The sequence below is a fragment of the Piliocolobus tephrosceles genome, chromosome 19 (assembly GCF_002776525.5).
Source record: "Piliocolobus tephrosceles isolate RC106 chromosome 19, ASM277652v3, whole genome shotgun sequence".
Lineage (NCBI taxonomy): Eukaryota > Metazoa > Chordata > Mammalia > Primates > Cercopithecidae > Piliocolobus > Piliocolobus tephrosceles.
Window position 1 is genome coordinate 6,740,295 of NC_045452.1, and position 25,109 is coordinate 6,765,403.

Here is a 25,109-nt window from a genome sequence, read left to right on the forward strand (position 1 = left end):
TTATTCTGAGTCACCTGTAATGAGGCACCTCTGACTGTCTTAACTTGTTAGGATGCTGCAGGGCTGGCATAAAAGGAAGGGTGTCCTGTGTGCTGTGGGGCTGGAATAAAAGGAAAGGTGTCCTGGATACTCATGCACACTCTCCTACTCCTCTATGTATCCACTGTTCTTGGAAGTAGAGAAACGGCACCAAACATAAATCTTCCTCTTTTTTACTGTGGTAAAATAGTCAAACATAAAATACATTATTTTTAACAATTTTCAAATGTATACTTCAGTGATATTAAGTAAATTAACACTGTTGTACAACCACAATACCACCACTCATCTCCACAAAATTTTTATTTTCCCAAACCAAAACTTCATATCTGGGAAACATCATTTTACTTCTTGTCACTGTGGAGTTGACTCCTCTAGGTACCTCATATAAGGGCTGGCAAACAATTTTTGTCCTTTTGAAGTCAGCTTATTTCTGCTGGCATGATGTCTTAAAGGTTCATCCATGCCATCACATGGGTCAGACTTTCTTTTTAAGGCTGAATAATATTCCCTTGTGTGTGTATGATATATCTCGTTTATTCATTAGATGGACACTCGGGCTGCCTCCACCTTTTAGCTATTGTGAACAATGCTGCTATATACAAGGGTGTACAATTTTTTCTTTGAGATCTTGCTTTCAATTTTTTCAGGCACATTCCCAGAAGTGAAAATTCTGATAAAATGGTAATTCTATGGTTAATTTTATAAGGAACAGCCATAAGGCATCCACAGTGGATGCATCATTCTGCAGTCTCTCCAGCAAATGGTAACAGTTGCGATTTCCAAAAGTCTTTGCTGGAACTTTTTATTTTCTATTATTTGTTTAATGTCATCCTAATGAGTGTAGAGTTGTATATTATTGTGATTTGATTTGCATGGTACTAATAATTAGTGATGCTGAACATCTTTTGATGTACTTATTGGACATTCGTAGGTCTTTTTTTGTAGTAATATCTACTCAAGTCCTTTGTCATTGTTTTATTCAGGTTATTCCTATTTTTGTTGTTACTGTTGAGTTGTAGGAGTTCTTTCTATAGCTTTGATGCCTTATCAGATATAAAGTTTGTAACAATCTTTCCCATTCTATTATTTGCATTTTCACTCTGTTGGTAGTGTCCTTTGATGCACATAAGTTTTACAATTTGATGACATCCAATTTATCTATATTCTTCTTTTACTATGTTTTCCCTGTCTTTTTTGTGTCATATCCAAGAAATCATTTCCAAACCCCATGTTGTGGACCTTCTTCCCAATGTTTTCTTTTAAGACTTAGTTGTGGCTCCTCCATCTGCATCTTTGATTCTCTTCCAGATTGCATGTGGATATCCAGTTTTCTCAACAGCATTTGTTAAAAAGACTGTTATTGCCCCACTGAATGGTCTTGACAAGCTTTTTAAAAATCATTTGAGGTCGGGCGTGGTGGCTCAAGCCTGTAATCCCAGCACTTTGGGAGGCCGAGACGGGCGGATCACGAGGTCAGGAGATCGAGACCATCCTGGCTAACACGGTGAAACCCCATCTCTACTAAAAAATACAAAAAACTAGCCGGGCGAGGTGGCGGGCGCCTATAGTCCCAGCTACTCGGGAGGCTGAGGCAGGAGAATGGCGTAAACCCGGGAGGAGGAGCTTGCAGTGAGCTGAGATCCGGCCACTGCACTCCAGTCTGGGCGGCAGAGCGAGACTCCGTCTCAAAAAAAAAAAAATCATTTGACCATATAACTGAGAATGTTCTCCAAGGCACTCAATTCTATTCTATTTGTCTGTATGTCTGTCTATATGTACCACTCTGTTTTGATTAGTGTATCTTTTTAGTATGTTTTGAAATCAGGAAGTATCAGGACTCCAACACTGTTCTTCTTTTACAAGATTATTTTGGCTATTTTGGGTATCTTGATATTCTACACAAATTTTAAAATTATATCTATTCTTGCACCAAGTAGTATCGGAATTTTGATAAATATTGTGATGACTCTATAGTATATTTTATTTTGGTTTCTACTGGTATCTTAACAATATTGAGTTTTCCAATACATAACCAAAAACATCTTTGCATTTATTTGTGTATTCTTCAATTTCTTTTAGCAATGTTTTATTGTTTTCAATGTGCAAGTGTTTTACCTTCTTAAGTTTATTCTTAAGTATTTTACATTTATTTATTTATTTTGGACAGAGTCTCACTGTGTCACCTAGGTTAGAGTGCAGTGGCACCATCTCCTCTCACTGCAAACTCTGTCTCCTGGGTTCAAGTGATTATTGTGCCTCAGCCTCATGAGTAGCTGCAATCACCGAGTATGCCACCCACCCAGCTAATTTTTTCATCTTTTTTTTTTTTTTTTTTTTTTTTGAGACGGAGTCTCGCTTTGTTGCCCAGGCTGGAGTGCAGTGGCCAGATCTCAGCTCACTGCAAGCTCCGCCTCCCGGGTTTAGGCCATTCTCCTGCCTTAGCCTCCCGAGTAGCTGGGACTACAGGCGCCTGCCACCTCGCCCCACTAGTATTTTGTATTTTTTAGTAGAGATGGGGTTTCACCGTGTTAGCCAGGATGGTCTCAATCTCCTGACCTCATGATCCACCCGTCTTGGCCTCCCAAAGTGCTGGGATTACAGGCTTGAGCCACCGCGCCCAGCCTCATCTTTTTTTTTTTTTTTTTTTTTAGTACAGACAACTCCTGACCTCTGATGATCCACCGTCTCAGCCTCCCAAAGTGCTGGGATTGTGGGCACGAGGTACCGTGCCTCCCATATTTTACTCATTCTAATGATAAAATTTGAATTGTTTTCTTTTTTTAAATGTATAAGAATGTTCATAGCAGTTTTATTCCTAATAGCCAAAAAAACAAACCAACCAACAAACAAACAAACAAAACAGAACTGGAGAGAATCTACATGTTCCTCAACTGGTGAATGGTTAAACAAGCTTGATACAACCGTACCATGAAACATTACTCAGCAATAAAAAGAAACAAACTATATAATTGATACAATGCAACTCAGATATATCTCAAGAAAACTGTGCTCCTTGAAAAAAACCAGTGTTGAAAGGCTACATAATATATGATTCCATTGTTATAATATTCTTTTTTTCCCATAAGTTATTGGGAAGATGGTGTTTGGTTACATGCGTAAGTTCTTTAGTGGTGATTTGTGAGATCCAGGTGCACCCATCGCCCAAACAGTATACACTGCACCATGTTTGTTGTCTTTTATTCCTTGCGGCTCTCATGCTCTTCCCCCCAAGTCCCCAAAGTCCACTGTGTCATTCTAATGCCTTTGTGTTCTCATAGCTCAGCTCCCACATATCAGTGAAAACATACGATGTTTGGTTTTCCATTCCTGAGTTACCTCACTTAGAATAGAGAATAGTCGCCAGTCTCATCCAGGTTGCTGCAAATGCTGTTAATTCATTCATTTTTATGGCTGAGTACTATTCCATAATATATACATACTACAGTTTCTTTATCTACTCGTTGACTGATGGGCATTTGGGTTGGTTCCATGATTTTGCAATTGTGCTGCTACACACATGCGTGTGCAAGTATCTTTCTCGAATAATGACTTCCTTTCCTCTGGGTAGATACCCAGTAGTGGCATTGCTGGATCAAATGGTAGTTCTACTTTTAGTTATTTAAGGAATCTCCGTGCTGTTTTCCATAGTGGCTGTAGAAGTTTACATTCTCACCAGCAGTGTAGAAGTGTTCCCTGAAAGCTGCATCCATGGTAGCATCCGCTGTTTTTGATTCTCCAATTATGGCAATTCTTGCCGGAGTGAGGTGGTATCACATTGTGGTTTTGATTTTTATTTCCCTAATCATTAGTGATGATGAACATTTTTTCATGTTTGTTGGCCATTTGTATATCTTTTTTGAGAATTGTCTATTCATGTCCTTAGTCCACTTTTTGATGAGATTGTGTGTTTTTTTCTTACTGGTTTGTTTGAGTGCATTGTAGATTCTGGATATTAGTCCTTGGTCAGTTGTATAGATTGTGAAGATTTTCTCCCACACTGTGGGTTGTCTGTTTACTCTTCTGAATGTTCCTTTTGCCATGCAAAAGCTCTTTAGTTTAATTAGGTCCCAGCTCTTTATCTTTGTTTATAATGCATTTACTTTTGGGTTTTTGGTCATGAAATCCTTGCCTAAGCTAATGTCTAGAAGCATTTTTCCAATGTTATCTTCTAGAATTTTTATAGTTTCAGGGGTCTTATGTTTAAGTCTTTAATCAATCTTGAGTTGATTTTTGTGTAAGGTGAGAGATGAGGATCCAGTTTCATTCTCCTATATATGGCTAGTTAATTACCACAGCACCGTTTGTTGAAAATGGTGTCCTTTCCCCATTTTGTGTTTTTGCTTGCTTTGTCGAAGATCAGTTGTCTATAAGTATTCAGGTTTATTTCTGTGTTCTCTATTCTGTTCCATAGGTGTATGTGCCTATTTTTATACCAGTACCACACTGTTTTGGTGACTATGACCTTATAGTGTAGTTTGAAACTAGTGTGTGATGACTCTAGATTTGTTCTTTTTGCATAGTCTTACTTCGGCTCTGCGGGCTTTTTTTTTTTTTACTGGTTTCATGTGAATTTTAGAATTGTTTTTTCTAACTCTGTGAAGAATGATGGTGGTATTTTGATGGGGATTGCAGTGAATTTGTAGATTGCTTTTAACAGTATGGTCATTTTCACAATATTGATTCTATCCATCTATGAGCATGGAATTTGGTTCCATTTGTTTGTGTCGTCTATGATTTCTTTCATTACTGTTTTGTGGTTTTCCTTGTAGAGGTCTTTCAACTCCTTTGTTAGGTATATTCCTAAGTATTTTATTTATTTATTTATTTATTTATTTTGCAGCTATTGTAAAAGGAGATGAGTTCTTAATTTGATTCTCCAGTTGGTCACTGTTGGTGTATAAAGAGCTACTGATTTGTGTACCTTAATCTTGTATCCAGAAACTTTGCTGAATTCCTTTATCAGTTCTAGGAGCTTTCTGGAGGAGTCCTTAGGGTTTTCTAGATAAGTGATCATATTATCAGCAAACAGTGATAGTTACACTTCCGCTTTACTAATTTGGATGCCCATGATTTCTTTCTCTTGTTTGATTGCTCTGGCTAGGACTTCCAGTACTATGTTGAAGAGAAGTGGTGAGAGTGGGCATTTTTGTCTTGTTCCCATTCTCAGAGGGAATACTTTCGACTTTTCCCCATTCAGTATTATGTTGCTGTGGGTTTGTCATAGATGGCTTTTATTACATTAAGCAAAGTCCCTTGTGTGCCGATTTTGCTGTGAGTTTTAATCATAAAGCAATGATGAATTGTGTCAAATGCTTTTTCTTCATCTATGTAGATAATAATGTGTTTTTGTTTTTAATTCTGTTATCTGGTGTATCACATTTATTGACTTGCTTATATTAAACCATCACTGAAGCCCACTTGATCCTGGTGGATTATCTTTTTTATATGTTGTTGGATTCGGCTAGCTAGTATTTTCTTAAAGATTTTATCATCTATGTTCATCAAGGATATCGATCTGTAGTTTTCTTTATTGGTTGTGTCCTTTCCTGGTTTTGGTATTAGGGTGATGCTGGCTTCATAGAATTAATTAGGGAAGGTTCCTTCTTTCCCTATCTTATGGAATAGTGCCACAAAGATTGGCACCAATTCTTTGAATGTCTGGTAGAATTCTGCTGTGAATCCGTCTGGTCCTGGATTTTTGTTGTTGTTGTTCTTGGTAATTTTTAAATTACGATTTCAATCTCACTGCTTGTTATTGGTCTGTTCAGGGTATCTAATCTTCCCTGATTTAAGCTAGGAGGGTTGTACTTTTTCAGGAATTTATGCATATCTTCTAGGTTTTCTAGTGTTCACAGAAGCCTTGAATGATCTTTTGTATTTCAGTGGTATTAGTTTTACTATCACCTGTTTTGTTTCTCTGTGAGGTTATTTGGATTTTCTGTCTTCTTTTCTTGGTTACTCTTGCTAATGGTTTATCAATTTTATTTATTTTTTCAAAGAACCAGCTTTTTGTTTCATTTATCTTTTGTATTGTTTTGGCTTCAATTTCATTTAGCTCTGTTCTGATCCTGGTTATTTCCTTTCTTCTGTTCTGTTTGGGTTTGGTTTGTTCTTGTTTCTCTAGTTCCTTGAGGTATGACCTTAGATGCGCTCTTTCAGACTTTTTGATGTAGGTGTTTAGGGCTATGAACTGTCTTCTTAGCACCACTTTAGCTGTATCCCAGAGGTTTTGATAGGTTGTGTCATTATTGTTGTTCAGTTTAAAGCATTTTAAAATTTTATCTTGATTTCATTTTTGAGCGAGTGCTCATTCAGGAGCAGGTTACTTAATTTTCATGTGTTTGTATGGTTTTGAAGGTTCTTTTCAGAGTTGATTTCTAGTTTTTCCATTGTGGTCTGAGAGAGTACTTGATATAATTTCAATTTTCATAAATTTATTGAGGCTCATTTTATGGCCTATCATATGGTCTATCCTGGAGAAAGTTTCGTGTGCTCTTAAATAGAATGTGTATTCTGCGGTTATTGGATAAAATGTTCTATATAATCTGTTAAGTCCATTTGTTTCAATGTGTAGTTTAAATCCATTGTTTCTTTGTTGACTTTCCGTCTTGATGACCTGTCTAGTGCTATCAGTGGAGTATTGAAGTCCCCCAATATTATTGTGTTGCTGTCTATCTCATTTCTTAGGTCTATTGGTAATCATTTTATCAATTTTGGAGCTCCAGTGCTAGGTGCACTTGTGTTTAGCATTGTGATATCATCCTGTTGGAAAAGGCCTTTTACCATTACATAATGTCCCTTTTTGTCTCTTTTAATCACTGTTGCTTTAAAGTTTGTTTTGTCTGACATAAGAATAGCTACTCCTGCTCGCTTTTGGTGTCCACTTGCCTGAAATGCCTTTTTCCACCCCTTTAAGTTTATATGAGTGTTTATGTGTTAGGTGAGTCTCCTGAAGGCAGCAGCTAGTTGGTTGGTGAGTTCTTATCCATTCTGCTTTTCTGTATCTTTTAAGTGGAACATTAAAGCCATGTACATCCAATGTTTGTATTGAAATGTGAGGTACCCTTGCATTCATTATGCTCTTTGTTGCCTGCATACTTTGTCTTTTCTTTTTTGCATTTTGCTTTTTAACTTGTAATTTTGCTGTATAGGGTCCGTGTGATTTATGCTGTAAAGAGATTCTGTTTTGATGTTTTCAGGATTTGTTTCAAGATTTAGAGCTCCTTTTAACAGTTCCTTTGCTGCTAGCTGGGTAATGACAAATACTCTCAGCATTTGTTTGTCTGAAAATTGCTATATCTTTCCTTCATATATGATGCTTAGTTTCACTGGATACAAAATTGTTAGCTGACAATTGTTTTGTTTAAGGAGGCTGAATATAGGGCCCCAATCCCATCTAGCTTGTGGGATTTTTGCTGAGAAACCTGTTAATCTAACAGGTTTTCCTTTATAGGTTACCTGGTGCTTCTGCCTCACAGCTTTTAAGATTCTTTCCCTCATCTTAATTTTGGGTAACCTGATGACAATGTGCCCAGTTGAAGAGCTTTTTGCGATGAATTTCCCAGGTGTTCTTTGTGCTTCTTGTATTTGCATGTGTAGGTCTCTAGCAAGGCCAGGGAAGTTTTCCTTGATTACTCCCCCAAATATGTTTTCCAAGCTTTTAGAATTGTCTTCTTTTTCAGAAACACTGATTATTCTTAGGTTTGGTCGTTTAACATAATCTCAAACTTCTTGGAGACTTTTTTCACATTTTCTTAATCTTTTTCTTTGTCTTTCTTGGGTTGGATTAATTCAAAGACCTTGTCTTCCAGCTCTTAATTTCTTTTTTTTACTTTTCAATTCTATTGCTAAAACTTTTCAGAGCATTTCTCATTTCTAAAAGTGTGTACAAAGTTTCATGAATTTTTGATTGTTTTTTCTTTAAGCTATCTATTTTCTTGAATATTTCTCCCTTCACTTCTTGTATCATTTTTTTGGATTTCTTTGCATTGGACTTCGCCTTTCTCTGATCCCTCCCTGATTAGCTCAATAACTAACATCCTGAATTCTTTTTCAGGTACATTAGGGATTTCTTCTCGGTTTGGATCCATTTCCGGTGAACTAGTGAGTGTGTTGTGGGTGGGGTGCGGCGGGGCGGTGTTGATGAGCCTTGTTTTGTCACATTACCAGAGTTGGTTTTCTGGTTATTTCTCATTTTGGTAGGCTCTGTCAGAGGAAAAGTGTAGCACTAAAGGCTGTTCAGATATTTTTGTTCCGTGGGGTGTTCCCTTGATGTAGTACTCTCCCCTTTTCCTGTGGATGTGTCTTCCTGTAAGCTGAACTGCAGTGATTGTTGTTTCTCTTCTGGATCTAGCCACCCAGCAAGTATACCCGGCTGATACTTGGGGTTTCTGCAGAATCCTGTGATGTGAACTATCTATGAGCCTCTCAGTCATGGATACTAGTGCCTGTTCTGGTGGAGGCGGCGGAGGGTGCAATCGACTCTGTGATGGTTCTTAGCTTTTGTAGTTTAATGCTCTATTTTTGTGCTGGTTGGCCCCCTGCCAGGAGATGGTGCTTTCTTGAAAGCATCAGCTGTAGTATTGTGGAGAGGGACAGGTGGTGGGTGGGGCCCTAGAACTCCCAAGATTATGTTCTTTATCTTCTGCTACTACAGTGGGTAGGGAAGGACCATCGGGTGGGGGCGGGGCTAGGCGTGTCTGACCTCAGACTCTCCTTGGGAGGGTCTTGCTGCAGCTGCTGTGAGGGATGGGGGTGAGATTCCCAGGTCCCTGGAGTTGTATACCTAGGAGGACTCCTTAGGGTTGCCTCTGCTGAATCATGCCAGTTGTCAGGGAAGTAGGGGAAAGGCAGCCGTCACAGGTCTCACCCAGCTCCATGCAAACCAAAGGGCCGGTCTCACTCCCCTCACTGTGCCCCTGACAATAGCCCTGAGTCTGTTTCCAGCCTGAGGGCGAGTATGGCTTGAAAACTTGCCTGAGGCTTTCTGCCTCCCAGCTGTGAAAGAAAAATGCTTTAGTTTTTTTTCCTGCTGTGAAGTCTGCAAGCCGAATTGTGCCCTACCCCAAATTCCCACCAGGAGGTCCCTCACCCCATTCAAATTGTTGCAAAGTTCAGCTAGGAAGTCCTCCCCGTGGAGTTTTACCCACTGCTCCTCTGCCCTCCTTCCTGATGTATCCCTGTGGTGCCAGGCAGGAATGGGTTGCTTGGGGATTCAGCAAGTCCCCAGGGCCTCTCTGCTACCTCCTACACCCCTGTATTTCACTGAGCTTGGCTGTTTAACTTAGCTCCGCTCCAGGTAAAGTTGAGAACTTCTCCCACAAACAGACCTTCAGATTCTCCAGTAGGGGTGTGTGTTTGGGAGAGGAGGGTCTCCCTTTCCCACTTCCGCAGTTGAGGCACTCACAGTATTTGGGGTGTCTCCCAGGTCCTGTGGGTGCAGTTCCCTTCCTTCAGAGGGTCTGTGCATCCTCCTGAATTGTTTTCTTAATTTCATTTTGGGTGATTTGCTGTTTGGTTGTTTAAGTACAGAAATATAAGTGACTTTCCTTCCTCTTTATTTTGGTAGAGACAGCTTCTTGCTTTGTTGCTCATGCTGTTCTTGAACTGTTAACCTCAAGCAATTCTCCCACCTTAGCCTCCCTAGTGTTGGGATTATAGGTGTCAGCCACCATGTCTAGCCGTGAGATGTTCTTAAATAATTCTTTTTTTTTTTTTTTTTTTTTTGTCTGAGACGGAGTCTCGCTCTGTTGCCCGGGCTGGAGTGCTGTGGCCGGATCTCAGCTCACTGCAAGCTCCGCCTCCCGGGTTTATGCCATTCTCCTGCCTCAGCCTCTCAAGTAGCTGGGACTACAGGCGCCCGCCACCTCGCCCGGCTAGTTTTTTGTATTTTTAGTAGAGACGGGGTTTCACCATGTTAGCCAGGATGGTCTCGATCTCCTGACCTCGTGATCCGCCCGTCTCGGCCTCCCAAAGTGCTGGGATTACAGGCTTGAGCCACCGTGCCCGGCCGTTAAATAATTCTTTCAGAATTATTTTCTGGGTCTTTTAATGGCATTCTACATATGATATTATGTCATCTGAAAGCAGAGATAATTTTTTACTTTCAATTCTTGTTTTTTTTCTGCTTATTTCTTTTTCTTGGCTAAATGCTCTGCCTAAGTCTTCCAATAATATTTGCAATTGAAGATGTGAAAGTATGCATCCTTGGTTTGTTCCTGATATTACAGAAAATACCTCTCATTATTCAGATTTTATATGATGTTAGCTATGGGAGTTTCATAGATGGTCTTTACTATGTTGAGGTAGTTTCCTTCTATTTATAATTCATCGAGTTTTTGTCATGAAAGGGTGTGGAGTTTTGTGAAATAATTTTTCTGTAGCCAGGGTCTTAGTGCTTTGCATCTGGATGAGCCACTCTGCTCTACACCAAACCATACCATGTCTATTACATGCCTGGCTTTAGATAGGAAGGGATACCTTGTGTACTCCACAGGTCACTCCTCCAGACCCACAACAGTAGTAACCTGCATGAGGAGGGAGGGGAACAGAAGAGGCCCTCTGTAGATGTTGACTGAGATGGAGGTATCTCTGCCACCCTGGACCCAGACATGGGCAACGTGTTTAGGGACAGGAGGGGAATGGGCCAGAATCAGAAGCAATAGAAGTAGGGGACTGGCTCAGGCTCCTGTGGGTAATTTGGGGTGACAGTTATAGGGAGTCACCCCATTTGTCCCAGAGTTGGTGGCTGTGTTGATGAATCTCTCAAAAAAGTCAATTCCTTTCTCACTCTGACCACCACCTGCTGATAACCCCTCTTCCTTTAGATTGATCAGGCCTCAATCAGGCATTAATCCTTTACGCCCCCCAAATGTAGGAGACCAGCTGGACTTCTATGAATGGCCCCAAAGTTTCTATTAATGGGTTTTAGGTGAAGGAAAGGGGGTGAAATGGTTCTTTCATGCAAATCAGCCCCCTCCCCATATCTCCCAAGCCCTTAGTAGAACCTCACCCCAGACAGTCACTTGAATACATTTCCCAGGTGGGGTGGAGAAGGCCAGGCTGGCTGCAGTCAGCTTTCCTGTGAGGACACAGCCACTGATCCAGTGAGCAGATGAAACAAGGTCACAGCAGGGGCTGGCTTCCCAGCTGTCATCATCTGCAGACTGCTGCAGGACAAACCCATAGCACCCAGTGCTACCTCAGTTCGAGACCCATTGAGTCCTTCAGTTTCTCCATACCTTTGTCTATTTCCTTTTTCACCACAGATAGAACTGTGGGGGCACTTGTTAAGATGCATCTGCACTTATTGCTGTGAACACAATTCCTGTACCATGATATGCCTGTCTGGTCCACTTTGCTAATTTTAGTAAAGTCCTGGGATCTTGGCCTCCCTGAAGGAGATTCCCTGACAAACATCAGAGCCCTGAAGTTTCATCTGTCATTGGATAGAAGGAGAGCCAGTCTGAGCTCTACTAATTTTACGTGTTATTTATGCCCTCCTGGCTGAAGCCATTCTGTGTGGGGACTGAAGAGCCCCATTGCATCTGGTTGTGACAGGACATGAGGTCCCAGGTCCAGACCTCAGGCTGTAGCAATTTCTGGGAAGGCCCTGAGTCTGCAAACTTAAAGGATAATGGAAAGAATTAGGGAAGTGAGTAGGGATCATTAATTGGGGATCATATCACATGTGTTTAGTGCCAACTGACATGCTCACTTGAGGGTAGCTGTCTTAGAGAAGCTCTGTCTTTGAGGTTAAGCACCTAGACCTGGCATCAGGAAGGGCAGGCCTGTCTCAGCTCTGCCTCTTTCAAGCTGTGAACCCTGTGTGGAGTTTCCAGATAAAATGCAGGGCACCCAGTTGTTTGTATTTCAGTTGAACAATATTGTGTGGGAGATACACATACTGATTCTTTATCATTGTTTTTACTGAATTCAAATGTAACTGTCCTCCAGTGTTTATATCAGGTTGGTGCACAAGTCCTTGTGGGTTTTGCCATTACTTTTATTTGTAAAACCTGCAATTACTTGTGCATCAATTTAATATTTGATAAATTTTAGAACCTTACCTCCAGGCCACAAACACTATCTCTTCACTCAGGGCCTACTGCCTGAAAAGCAATAATAAAGCTTGTCGGGATTAAATGAGGGCACACCCTCAGGAATTAAAAAGCTGTTGACTGATAGTAAGATTGCAGTTGTTCTAAATCTTAATGCAACTAATCAAAAGCTCTGGGATACAGCAACAGTGGTGCTAAGAGGAAAGTTTATAGCATTAAATACCTACATCAGAAAGTCTGAAAGAGCACAAATAGACAATCTAAGGTCACACCTCACAGAACTGGAGAAACCACAACAATCCAAACCCAAACCCAGGAAAAGAAAATAAATAACGAAGGTCAGAGCAGAACTAAATGAAATCAAAATTAAAAAAAAAAAAACAAAAGATAAATGAAACAAAAAGCTGGTCCTTTGAAAAGATAAATAAAATTGGCAGACCATTAGTGAGATTAACCAAGAAAAGAAAAGAGAAGATCCACATAAGCTCAATCAGAAACGAAATGGGAGATATTATTATTGATACCACAGAAATACAAAAGATTATTAAAGGCTACTATGAACTCCTTTATGTACATAAACTAGAATCTTAAAGGAGATAGATGAACTCCTGGAAATATACAACACTATTAGGTTAAACCAGGAAGATGTAGAAACTCTAAACAGACCAATAACAAGCCGCTAGATTGAAATGGTAATTTAAAAAATTGCAAACAACAAAAAATTCAGGACCAGATGGATTCACAGCTGAATTCTATTAGATATTCGAAGAAGAACTGGTACCAATCCTATTGACACTATTTAACAAGATAGAGAAAAAGGGAATCCTTTCTAAATCATTCTGTGAAGCCAGTATCACTCTAATACCAAAACCAGGGAGGACATCACAGAAAAATAAACTACAGACCAATATTCCTGATGAACCTAGATGCAAAAATCCTCAACAAAACACTAGCTACCCAAATCCAACAGCTGTCATAAAGACAATCCACCATGGCCGGGCGCGGTGGCTCAAGCCTGTAATCCCAGCACTTTGGGAGGCCGAGACGGGCGGATCACGAGGTCAGGAGATCGAGACCATCCTGGCTAACATGGTGAAACCCCGTCTCTACTAAAAAAAATATAAAAAACTAGCCGGGCGAGGTGGTGGGCGCCTGTAGTCCCAGCTACTCGGGAGGCTGAGGCAGGAGAATGGCGTAAACCCGGGAGGCGGAGCTTGCAGTGAGCTGAGATCCGGCCACTGCACTCCAGCCCGGGCGAGAGAGCGAGACTCTGTCTCAAAAAAAAAAAAAAAGACAATCCACCATGATCAAGTTGCTTTTATACCAGAAATGCAGAGATGGTTTAACATCCACAAGTTGGTAAATGTGATACACCACATAAAGAGAATTAAAACCCAAAGTCACACGATTATCTCAATAGATGCAGAAAAGGCATTTGACAAAATCCAGCATCCTTTATGATTCAAACCCTCAGCAAAATCGGCATAGAAGGGACCATACCTTATGGCAACAAAAGCCATCTATGGCAAACCCACAGTCAACATTATACTCAATGGAGGAAAGTTAAAAGCATTTCCCCTGAGAAATGGAACAAGAAAAAGATGCCCACTTTCTCCACTTTTATTCAACATAGTACTGGAAGTCTGAACCAGAACAATCAGACAAGAGAAAGAAATCAGGGGTATCCAAATTGATAAGAAGGAAGTCAAACTGTCACTGTTTGCTGATAATATGATTGTATACCTAGAAAACCCTGAAGACTCACCCTAAAAGCTTCTAGACCTAGTGAAATAATTCAGCAAGTTTTTGGATACAAAATTAAGGGACACAAATCAGTAGCAGTGCTATAAAACAACAGCAACGAAGCTGAGAATCAAAGCAAGAATTCAACCCGTTTTACAATAGCTGCCAAAAAAAAAAAAAAAAAAAAAAAAAATACAAAACTTAGAAATATACCTAACCAAGAAAGTGAAAGACCTCTACAAGGAAAACTGCAAAACACTGCTGAAAGAAATCACAGATGACACAAATGGAAATACATTTTATGCTCACAGATGTATAGAATGAGTATTGTGAAAATGACCATACTGCCAAAACAATCTACAAGTTTAGTGCAATTTCCATCAGAATACATCCATCATTCTTCACAGAGCTTCGTAGAACTAAAATTCATATGGAACCAACAAAGAGCCCACATAGCCGAAACAAGTCTATGCAAAAATAACAAATCTGAAAGCATCACATTACCTGACTTCAAACTATACTATAAAGCCATAATGACCAAAACAGCATGGTACTGGTGTAAAAATAGGCACATAGACAAATGTAACAGAATAGAGAATGCAGAAATGGAGCAAAATAGTTAGAGCCAACTGATCTTTTACAAAGCAAACAAAAACATACAGTGGGAAAAGGAGATGCTATTCAACAAATGGTGCTGAGATCATAGGCAAGCCACATGTAGAAGAATGAAAATGGATCCTCATCTCTCATCTTATACAAACTAACACAAGATTGGTCAAAGACTTAAATCTAAGACCTGAAACCTTAGAAATTCTAGAAGATAACATTGAAAAAAACGCTCTAGACATTAGCTTAAGCAAACACTTTATAACCAAGAATCCAACATCAAATGCATTAAAAACAAAGATAAATAGATGGGACTGAATTAAATGAAATAGCTGCTGCAGAGCAAAATAAACAATCAGCAGAGTTAACTGACAACCCACAGAGTGAAAGAAAATCTTCACAATCTATACATCTAATAAAGTATTAATATCCAGAATCTGCAAAGAACTCAAACTAATCAGCAATAAAAAAACAAATGATCCCATCAAAAAGTGGGCAAAGGACATGAATAGACAATTCTCAAAAGAAGATATGGCTGACAAGCATATGGAAAAAATGCTCAAGATCACTAATGATTAGGGAAATGAAAATCAAAGCCACAGTGTAATACCACCTTACTCCCTCAATAATGGGCATAATAAAAACATTTAAAACAACTGATGTTGGCATGGATGTGGTGAAAAGGGAACACTTTTACACTATTGCTGGGAATGTAAACTAGTACAACCACTATGGAAAAGAGTGTGGAGATTCATTAAAGAACTAAAAGCAGATCTACCATTTGATCCAACAATCTCACTACTAGGTATCTACCAAGGGGAAAAGAAGTCATTACATGAAAAAGATAGTTGAACACTCATGTTTATAGCAGCACATTTGCAATTGCAAAAACATAGAACCAACCCAAATGCCCATCAATCAACAAGTGGATAAAACAAATGTGATATATATATACACACAGACATACATACTGTGGACTACTACTCAGCCATAAAAAGGAATGAAATAATGGCCTTAACAGAAACCTGGATGGAATTGGAGACTATTATTGTAAGTGAATTAACTCAGGAATGAAAAGGCAAACATCGTATGTTTTCACTCGTAAATGGGAGCTAAGCTATGAGGACGCAAAGACATAAGAATGACACAACGGACTTTGGGGACTCAGGAGAAAGGGTGGGATGGGGTGAGGGATAAAAGACTACACATTGGGTGCAGTGTTCCCTGCTTGGGTGATGAGGGCACCAAAATCCCAGAAATCACAACTAAAAAACTTATTTATATAGCAAAACACCATCTGTTCCCCAAAAATGTATTGAAATAAAAAATTTAAAAAACACCAAAACCCTTAAAAAACCAAAATAAAATAATTAATATAAAAATGTAAAAAAGATGAGAAACTCTCCCATTATAGAGAGAATCAGAGGCAAGAGATGAAGAAGCAGGAATCCAGACAAGCCCTCACTGACTCCTGTCACCTTAGATGAACATCACCCGTAGAGTTTGATTTGATGGACAACAAATTCAAACATTAAAATACATAAGTAAATAAACAGAATCAGAAAAAAAGTCCTAGGACCCTCCAAGGTTGTAATGAGCCCTCTGCAGAATGGGATGCAATTCAGCAACAACAGGGAGAATCTCAAAAGAAGCATGCAGAGCGAAAGAAGCTCGAACAAATGGGAAGATGGTGTTTGATAACACTAGTGAGTTTCAGAAAATGGAAACCATACAGTAGTGGCAAAGGCAGTTTCCTGGCTGCCCAGGCGGGCATTCGGGGAGCGAAGGAGATGACAAAGTATCCTGAAGAGCTGCTGTGGTTGGTCACAGGTTGTATAGCTCAGGGGTGGTGATATTTTCAACGATCCAGAAAAATGTCAAAATGGGCCTAATTTAAGGCTATAAATTCAGCTGGTTTACTAGGTGTGCATTTTTCCTTCATAAAAGGAGTTTTGTTAAGAAAACCAATAGGCTCAGGAGAAAAGAAACACAGGGACTCACAATGAGGAGCAGGGAGAGGAAGACACAGCCCCGGAAACTCCTGGAATTGGGGGAAGGAGAATAATGAATACATGGGTTCCCCATCAGAGGTGGGTCTGAGATGACACAACTGGACCTGCCACCTGAGCCCAGGACTTCAGTGTAGAGACCCTGTGTCCCAAGTTAAGGGAGAGGGACATTCTGTTTCCTGGATTCCCTGTTTCTGACTCTGAGGACAGAAGGGGAGGAGGAGCCTCCACTCCCAGGCAGGGCTCTGGATGCCCCTGGGACCATGAAGGAAGCAGCAGCCACAGAAGCCACATACCAGGCCTGAACAGCAGCTACCGTGCCCTCACCCTCCTGGAAGAAGAGGAAGTGGGTTCTTGTCTCAGTTCCCTCCGGGCCTGGAGCACTGTGTCAGCATTCAGGCTGCTGTCATAGGACTGGCAGTAATAATCAGCCTCATCCTCAGTCTGGAGCCCAGTGATGGCCAGGGAGGCTGAGGTACCAGACTTGGAGCCAGAGAATCGGTCAGAAACCCCTGAAGGTCGCTTATTATTTTCATAGATGAGGAGTTTGGGGGCCGTTCCTGGGAGCTGCTGGTACCAGTGCACATCATAACTTCCAATGTTGGAGCTGCTCCCAGTGCACGAGATGGTGACCTTCTGCCCGGGGGTCCCAGACACTGAGGGTGGCTGTGTCAGCACAGACTGGGCCCAGGACCCTGGAAGTGGGAGAGACACAGGAATCATGATTCTGCTTCTAGAGACAAGAGGAGAAACCAGTCATTCACGAACTTCCCAGGGCCCCTCCCCTGGACCTGTATCCAGTCACCTGTGCAGTGAATGAGAAGGGTGAGGAGGAGAGGAGACCAGGCCATGCTGGAGACTGTCCTGAGTGCTGCCTCCTGTGCCCACAGCTGAAGCAGAGCTTCCCCAAATCTCTCCCTGCCCCTCTTCATACTCTGAGAGTGGGAGGGTCCATCCATGCAAATCAGGCCCCCAGCTTTCTAATCCCACTCTGGGCTCTGGGTCAGGCCTCTATGCCTGAGGATGTCAGGGGGTGGCAGGAGTGGGGTTGTGTGGTCCCAGGGGGTGGTGAGGACACAGCTGTGAGCCCTGAGCAGAGGACACTAGACAGCGCAGGTGGCTGGTTCTGCTCTGATCACCCCCAGTCTTCTCAGGAATGGTCCCCAAGCGCCCCCTGGTGTCTAGACCAAGACAAACCGTTGTAAGACAAGGTGACCAGAACCTCCAGAGACACCTCTGCCTCCCCGCTGTTCTGTCCAATGCCCCTGCTCAGGGCCAGGCCAGGAGGTGCTTGTGTCTTCTCCCTGTGACCTCAGGGCAGTTCTCCCACTTTACTGGGCTCCTTATGGGTGAATCTGTCTGCGGCGCTCTCACTGTTTATTGTAGAGGACTCAGGTGGTGACTACGCAATGTCCTCATACGTCAGATTCAAACCCACACCAGGGACCGACTTTCATGGACTCACTTTCCCACGTGTGGGGACACCTGGTCCTCTCATGTGGCTCCTCCGTGGTGTCCAGAGCTCTCCTTCCTCTGTGGATCCTGCAGCACTGAGTAGGAGGGAAGCGCTTCCCTCTAGGATGCCCAGGGCACATTCCCAGAGGGTTATTCTGGTCAATTTTCACTCTCTACTTCCCCAGAATTGCAGTCATCGTCATCCGGATCTTGTGACCGGGCTGAGCCGTGCCTCACATACAGGACAAGGCTGCCCAGGACCCCCTCCCTGCCCAGGAATGCTCTTCCTGGTGGATGCCCCATCAGCTCTTAGGGTGAGGGCAGAGTGAGGAGCAGGTCCACAGCTACCTCTCCCAGGTCAGCCCCACCCTGGGTCCAGCATAATGTGGCCCATGTGATAAAAGGTAGGTTTCTGCCAAATAGTTACTGAGCACGTATCTTTTGCTGAGCATAGAGCGCAGGGTTAGAAATGCCATGTTGATCTAGGCAGCCTAATCCCTACCTTGTGCAGCTGCCCTGATGAAAACACAGGCATAGGAGGGGCCCTGGAGTCCTCTCTTCTACCCCCTTAATCCCTGGGGCAGAGACCAGAGAAGTCCCTGCTGCACTCCAGGGTCTGAGAAGAGACCTCGACTAGGTGTGATCACAGGGGAAGAAGGAAGAAGGGACTACAAGAGAAACAAAGGAATGTGGACATGACCTGAAGATTCCTGAGGTTCAGGAGAAGATGTAGGGAAGTCCACCAAGTAGATACAGATGTATAACATTAGATAAATAACAGGATCTAGGAGAAGTGGATTCCCAGGAAGGAGTGATTGTGATTGAGAAAGACACCCTGGCAGGGCAAGTCCTCAGAAATCCAAGAAGATGCACTTTTGTTCCCCAAGTCCAGGAGCTTGCTCACTGCTTGGGCCTGATCTGCTGGGGCCACTGGAGAGGAAGGCAGGGTGGAGCCACGTGTCAGTAGGAGAGGCATGGAGAAGGGGAGAACGTGGGCAGAAAAAGAGGAGACTCCACGTTGGGAGAGCCTGGATGGGAGGTGTGCGATGGCAATGTCCACATGTACAGGTATATTTCTAGATATTTCATATAAATGGGATCTTGTTAATTTTCAGATTACTGTGAGAGAAGAAGACAAATTCCAACTATCTTGCTATTTTTCTAAAAGACAGTGTATCTTCAGCCAAGAAAATTTGCTTCACAGGTGCTATCCTGGTGGACTATAAGCACTGTGTTTTAAAAAGGCTTTTTTACATTTCTTTTACCATCATACTGCTTTTTTTCAGAAATATATATACCAATTAAAATTGTTGACATAAGCTAATACTACATTCTTGTGAAAGTTATGCACTTAACTTTTTGAAGCATATACTCTGGACCTTTCAGAGGTTATTCGTTGAGAACATTCACTACCTAATGTATTCATGCTGTCGTTTCTGAGGAGTAAACTCTTGAATCTCTGGAATTAATTTTCTGAGATCTTGGAGTAATTCCTAAGAGGTAATGACACTTTTCTTTCCTAACCCTGTATTTGTCTAAGGAACCCTCCCCGCTCTCTTTTTTGTGACAATGGGCTGTAGATACATGGTTGGCATCATTAGCTGCTGAGTGGAAAATGAGCCATGACAGGAAATGAGAATAGAAGGGTGAGTATAGAATTTTGGAAATCAAATAGCTCTAGACCTGAGAAAACAACATGAAAATTTTAAATAGAGATGACACTTTCTAATAGGACATTGAGAAGGAGAATCTAAGGTTTGAATAATCTAGGAGAGTTCAGTTATGGCTTTAATAGTTGGCTTTGTGTCCTGAAGGGGCAGGGTCACGGCTGAATCAAAGCCAGGTTGCTGCTGATCCCAGACCCTGTGACCAGGACCAAGGGGAGACTCTCAGCAGTGACACAGCTGGCCTGGCCAAGCAGTGCCTTGAGATGAGAGCAGAAGGAGGCACCGTAAGAGTGCATGGAGAGAGGGGTCGGTCCACATGCTGTCCCACGAATCTGGTCCTGACTGGAAAGAGGGGTAGATGGATGACAGGGGCCACGGTGATGGTGATCAGTGGCTTCTAGTGTGGCTTCTTGAACTTCTTTCCCTTTCTTTTTTCTCCTCTGTGCTTAGGAGGCCAACATGAGGGTGTTTATCTGCTTCTTGTCTCTCCTGAGGTTACCTAATTCTCCTGTCAATGCCTCTTTGATGAGAATGGATGTGTCTTGGCCCAGGATTGATCTGTGAACAGAATATCAGAAAGGCCAGAGAGCCCAAGGTGGAGATTTGTGGGTCAGAGACTCTCTTGCTTGTGTCCCAGCCCAGCTTTCCATTTTCACAAGACAACACCCACCACAAACTGAAGATGAGGCTGGAGGATGCAGTGGTTCACACAGTGTGGCTACTTAGGCAGAGCTCCTGGTCTTTTTCCTTTTCCTGTCATATCTGGACCCCAGATCTCCCGGCCATGAGTTTAGCATGTAATTGTCCCCAGCTGCAATGTTAGGGACAGGCAGTGTGTGGCCCAAACCCATAAGATAAGCTGCCTGGTCACCATGACGCTGTCATGGGAGATGGCATGGATGATTTAGTCCGTTGGTCTTGCAGGCTGAGATTCCTCACCAGTGGGTCAGGGAGGGCAGATCTTTCTCATTCAGGAACTTTTTTGTAGTGAGGATGTCATATGTAAAACTGGAGAGTCATTTTGTTTCCAAATAGGAATTCAGCCAGGGGACAGGAGAGGTTATGGAGAACTAACATCTCATATATCTCAGAGATAAGTTTTCCTCCCATTGCCATGTGGAAAGGAGAAAGGCCTGTGATGCCTTTGAACAAGGCTGGGGAACTGTTGTCTAAGTTTCCATTGTGACAATGAGTTCCAGTCTTCCTGCAGCCCCCTTGCGCTTGAAGGACACCCCCAGCAGTGTGATCACTGCGCACCCCTCAGGTCCTAAGGCCCGCCTTGCACTCTCCCTTCACCCAGGCTTCAGTCCCTCCTCCCCAGACACCAGGGCTGAATCTGACCACTCTCTCCTGGTGACCAGAGCTGCTCCCATGGCTTTCACACTCCCTACCTCCTTGTCCGTCTTCGCTGAAGCATGTGGAGTTTTCCTCACAAACTTAGCTCAGATTCTGTGTCCTCCTTGTCCAACCCTCTAATGGCTCCTCTACCCTCCCCCACCCAAGCTCTCTTCTCCTCACTGTGGGATGCCACCTTATTACTTCAATATTTTAACTTGATTCTGTTTTCCATGAGTCAGTGTCAGCTAGAATATTCTGGGATTATCTATCAGCCTTCATCCATTTTGGTGTCAGTGCTGGGCTCTGCTACGAGGGCGTAAGTCTTAAATGTCAGGGTCTGGGAGCTTCAGTACAATCAAATTCCCTGAAAGCCCCCGATTCTATTGGCCTGAGAGTGTGGCTCAGCCTCCCTTCAATGCCTGAGTGGGCAAGAATCCTCAACAAATTCTTATCTGAGGAAAGGAACCTCTTCAGACTTTTTAAAAATTCTCTTCTTACCCAAACTGGAACACAAGAAAAAATGAGTAGATGGCTCAGGAGATCTGGTCCACCATCTGAGCCTCAGTTTATGCCCCTCCTCCTCACTTTAGCAAGAGTGTCCTCACTATTTTCTGGTTCCAGACACGTCCACCACCTCCCTCCATCATCTGAAGGACTGGCTTGCGCTGCTGCCTAATATAATGTCTGCACCTCGCCATGCCCTCTGTGGCTGTCTCCTCTTTTTTTCTGTGGAAGGAGGAAGCCAGGGGGTGGCTGGGAGAGAGAAGAGAGGGGAGCCCTGAGTAGATTCCTGATTTCTAACTCTTTCTTCTCCTCATTGTGGCACTGAGAGGTGAGGAGCAATTTGCAAGGGGTGGGGTTGGTGCCCTCTAACCCTGTCCTGGGCATATAGAAAGAAATGTTTTCTACAGATTCAGAGACAGCCCTTACAGAGTTTGGAAACAATGCCCGGGATGGAGGCCCTGCGCTGAACAAGGTCCTCAGGTAGCCCTAAGCCTTCACCTGGCCATAGCTATAGTGATCAGAGTGATGGGAGGAGGGTGACGGAAGGAGTCCAGGTCTTGTGAAGCACCTCTACACCCTCAGGTCTCTAGTGAAGCTCAAAGGCCCACACCTCCTCCCCCGTCCCCTCACCATGGGCAGGTACAGGAAGGTCTGTGAAGACACAGCTGAACCTGCCACCTTGGCCCACGATATCAGTACAGAGACCCTGTGTCCCAAGCTGCGGGAGGAGGATATTCTGTTTCTTGGGGTCCCTGTCCCTGACTCTGAGGACAAAAGTGGGGGAGCCTCCACTCCTAGGCAGGGCCCTAGGGGGGAGCTGCAGCAGAAGCTACAGGTCAGGCGTGAGCAGCAGCTGCAGGCACTCACCCTCCTGGCAGAGGAGGAAGGAGGTTCTTGTCTCAGTTCCCCATTGGCCTGGAGCACCATGTGAGCACTCAGGCTGTCATCCCATGCTAAGCAGTAATAATCAGCCTCATCTCCAGTCTGGAGCCCAGTGATGCCCAGGGTGGCTGAAGTGCCAGACTTGGAGCCAGAGAATCGTTCAGAAATCCCTGAGGGTCGCTTATTATTTTCATGGATGAGGAGTTTGGGGGCTGTTCCTGGGAGCTGCTGGTACCAGGATACATATTTTCTCCCAATATTGGAGCTGCTTCCAGAGCAGGAGATGGTGACCTTCTGCCCTGGGTCCGCAGACACTGAGGGCGGCTGCGTCAGCACAGACTGGGCCCAGGACCCTGGAAGCGGGAGAGACACAGACGTGGTGATTCTTGGTCTAGAGAGAGAAGGAGAAAGCAGGGCCTCATGGGCTTCCAGGACCCCTCCCCGACCCTCTGTCTGGGCACCTGTGCAGTGAATGAGAAGGGTGAGGAGGAGAGGGGACCGGGTCATGATGAAGATTGTCTCGAGTCCTGCCTTCTGTGCTCACAGCTGAAGCAGAGCTTCCCCAAATCTCTCCCTGCCCCTCTTCATACTCTGAGAGAAGGAAGGTCCATCCATGCAAATCAGACCCTCCAGCTTTCTGATCCCACCCTGAGCCCTGGGTCAAGCTCCTCTGCCTGAGGATGTCAGGGAGTGGCAGGGGTGGGGCCATGTGGTCCCAGGGGGTGGAGAGTTCACATCTATGAGCCCTAAGCATAGGGCACCAAGCAGGACAGGTGGCTGGTCCTGCTCTCATCACACCCAGTCTTCTCAGGAATGGTACGCTGGCCCCCCCCCTCGTGTCCATTGTGCACCACCATTGTATGACAAGGTGACTAGAGCCTCTCAGAGACACCCCTCCCTCCCTGTTGTTCTGTCCATGGCCTTCTCCATCAGGTCCAGGTCAGGCAGCTCCCTGAGTCTTTTTTTCGTGACCTCAGGGCAGACTTCAAATTCTACTGGGTTCCTCAGGGGTGAATCTGCCCATGGCTCCCAGGCTATTCACTGTATAGGACTCAGGTGGTGACTACACAAAGTCCTCTTACGTCAGAATGAAATCGAGAGCCCTGACCAGCCCCATGGACTCATTTCCTCACCTGTGGGGTCACCGGGTCCTCTGCTCTCGTGTCGCTCCTCCCTGGTGGCCAGAGCTCTCCTTCCTCTGTGGATTCTGCAGTGCTGGGTAGTCGGCAGCTCTTCCCTCTAGGATGGCCGGGACACATTCTCAGAGGGTTATGCTGGTAAATGTTTGTTCCCTATCTACTTTTCCACACTTGCAGTCATAATCATCTGGGTTCTGTGACCAGGGATCTCACTCAAGGAGTCTCTTCTCCATCACTGAATGCCAGTCTTCAGGAGATCCTGGCAAATGACTTTGCAGTGTTTCGCTTAAGAGCAAAAAACCAAATTTGCTCAGTATTTGAAGATGAGAAGAATTAAAACTCTAACTTGTTTTGACCGGAGTCTGTACGCTGGTAAGCCTGACACATGGTAGCCTTTAGGATCAACCATTCCAACTAGGATGTTTAGGAAATAATATGGCTCAAATTCAGTAATGAGTGTTTTGGGCATGTCTTAAAGATGATAGAAATTATTCATCTTTGTTTTGTAATGAAATCTAGAATATGATACATTAAAAACAATAAACTGAAGGAAAAAGATAATCTTGTTCATTAAAGTGAAACAGATTGTATATATGACTGCGGGAGTTCTGGCATGATACATCTTGGACTCAACAAATCTTTGTTTGTGGAATCCCATGTGGTTGGAGAACAGCAGGATAGTTATGTTATTTACTCTGGTGAATCTAACACCAGGCAGTTGTAGTACTATGAGGCCTTAAATGCACCATTTAAACAATGAACTAGGCTGGGTGCGGTGGCTCATGCCTGTCATCCCAGCACTTTAGGAGGCTGAGGTGAGTGGATCACTTGAGGTCAGGAGTTTGAGACCAGCCTGGTCAACATGATGAAACCCCATCTTGGGCCAAGTGCAGTGGCTCATGCCTGTAATCCCAGCACTTTGGGAGGCAAAGGTGGGCAGATCACAAGGTCAAGTCATCAAGACCATCCTGGCCAACATGGTGAAACCGAATCTCTATTAAAAATACGATAGTTAGCTGGTCATGGTGGCTGGTGCCTATAGTCCCAAGCTACTTGGGAGGCTGAGGCAGGACAGACAATTGCTTGAATCCGGGAAGCGGAGGTTGCAGTGTACTGAGATTGCACCGCTGCACTTCTGCCTGGCAACAGAGGGAGACTGTGTCTAAAAAAAAAAAAAAAAAAACAAAAAAAAACAAAAGAAAAGAAAAGAAAAGAAAGAAAAGAAAAAAGAAAAAAAGAAACCCCATGTCTAGTAAAAACACAAAAATCAGCCAGGCATGGTGGTGCATGCCTGTAGTCCCAGCTGCTTGGGAGGCTGAGGCAGGAGAATTGCTTGAACCTGGAAGTTGCAGGTTGCAATGAGTCGAGATTGTGTCACTGCACTCCAGCCTGAGTGACAGAGCAAGACTCCGTCTCAAAAACAACAAAGGAGCAAACAAACAAAAATACAGAATGAAATAGTGATATCTAATGTAGACATTTAAATGAAACCAGCCAAGGCATGTAACTGAAATAAGGTATATTCTGTATTTTAGGATTGCATTTCATGGGTGTCATTATTTGAAATGTTCCCATTTATTGTAAACCATGTTTTTTAAAATATTTTTATAGCTTTTGAAAAATGTTTGTTGTGTTTACATAACACAGCAGGCATATTAAATTTTA

At 43.3% G+C, this 25,109-nt stretch overlaps 1 protein-coding gene and 1 gene segment (V, D, J or C); both read right to left on the reverse strand.

Moving 5' to 3' along the window:
• Positions 1-192: 192 nt before the first annotated feature.
• Positions 193-17,421, reverse strand: LOC113223384. The segment is given in 3 exon segments: positions 193-215; positions 16,756-17,154; positions 17,265-17,421. Coding segments are annotated over 2 exon segments (537 nt in total).
• A 3,452-nt stretch (positions 17,422-20,873) lies between these two features.
• LOC111528321 lies at positions 20,874-22,859 on the reverse strand. The gene is made up of 3 exons (XM_031934654.1): positions 22,291-22,859; positions 22,054-22,141; positions 20,874-20,989 (listed from the first exon to the last, which is right to left on the reverse strand). The coding sequence occupies exons 1-3, from the start codon at positions 22,810-22,812 to the stop codon at positions 20,874-20,876; spliced, it is 726 nt and encodes a 241-aa protein (XP_031790514.1). The 5' UTR covers positions 22,813-22,859.
• Between the last annotated feature and the right edge of the window lie 2,250 nt (positions 22,860-25,109).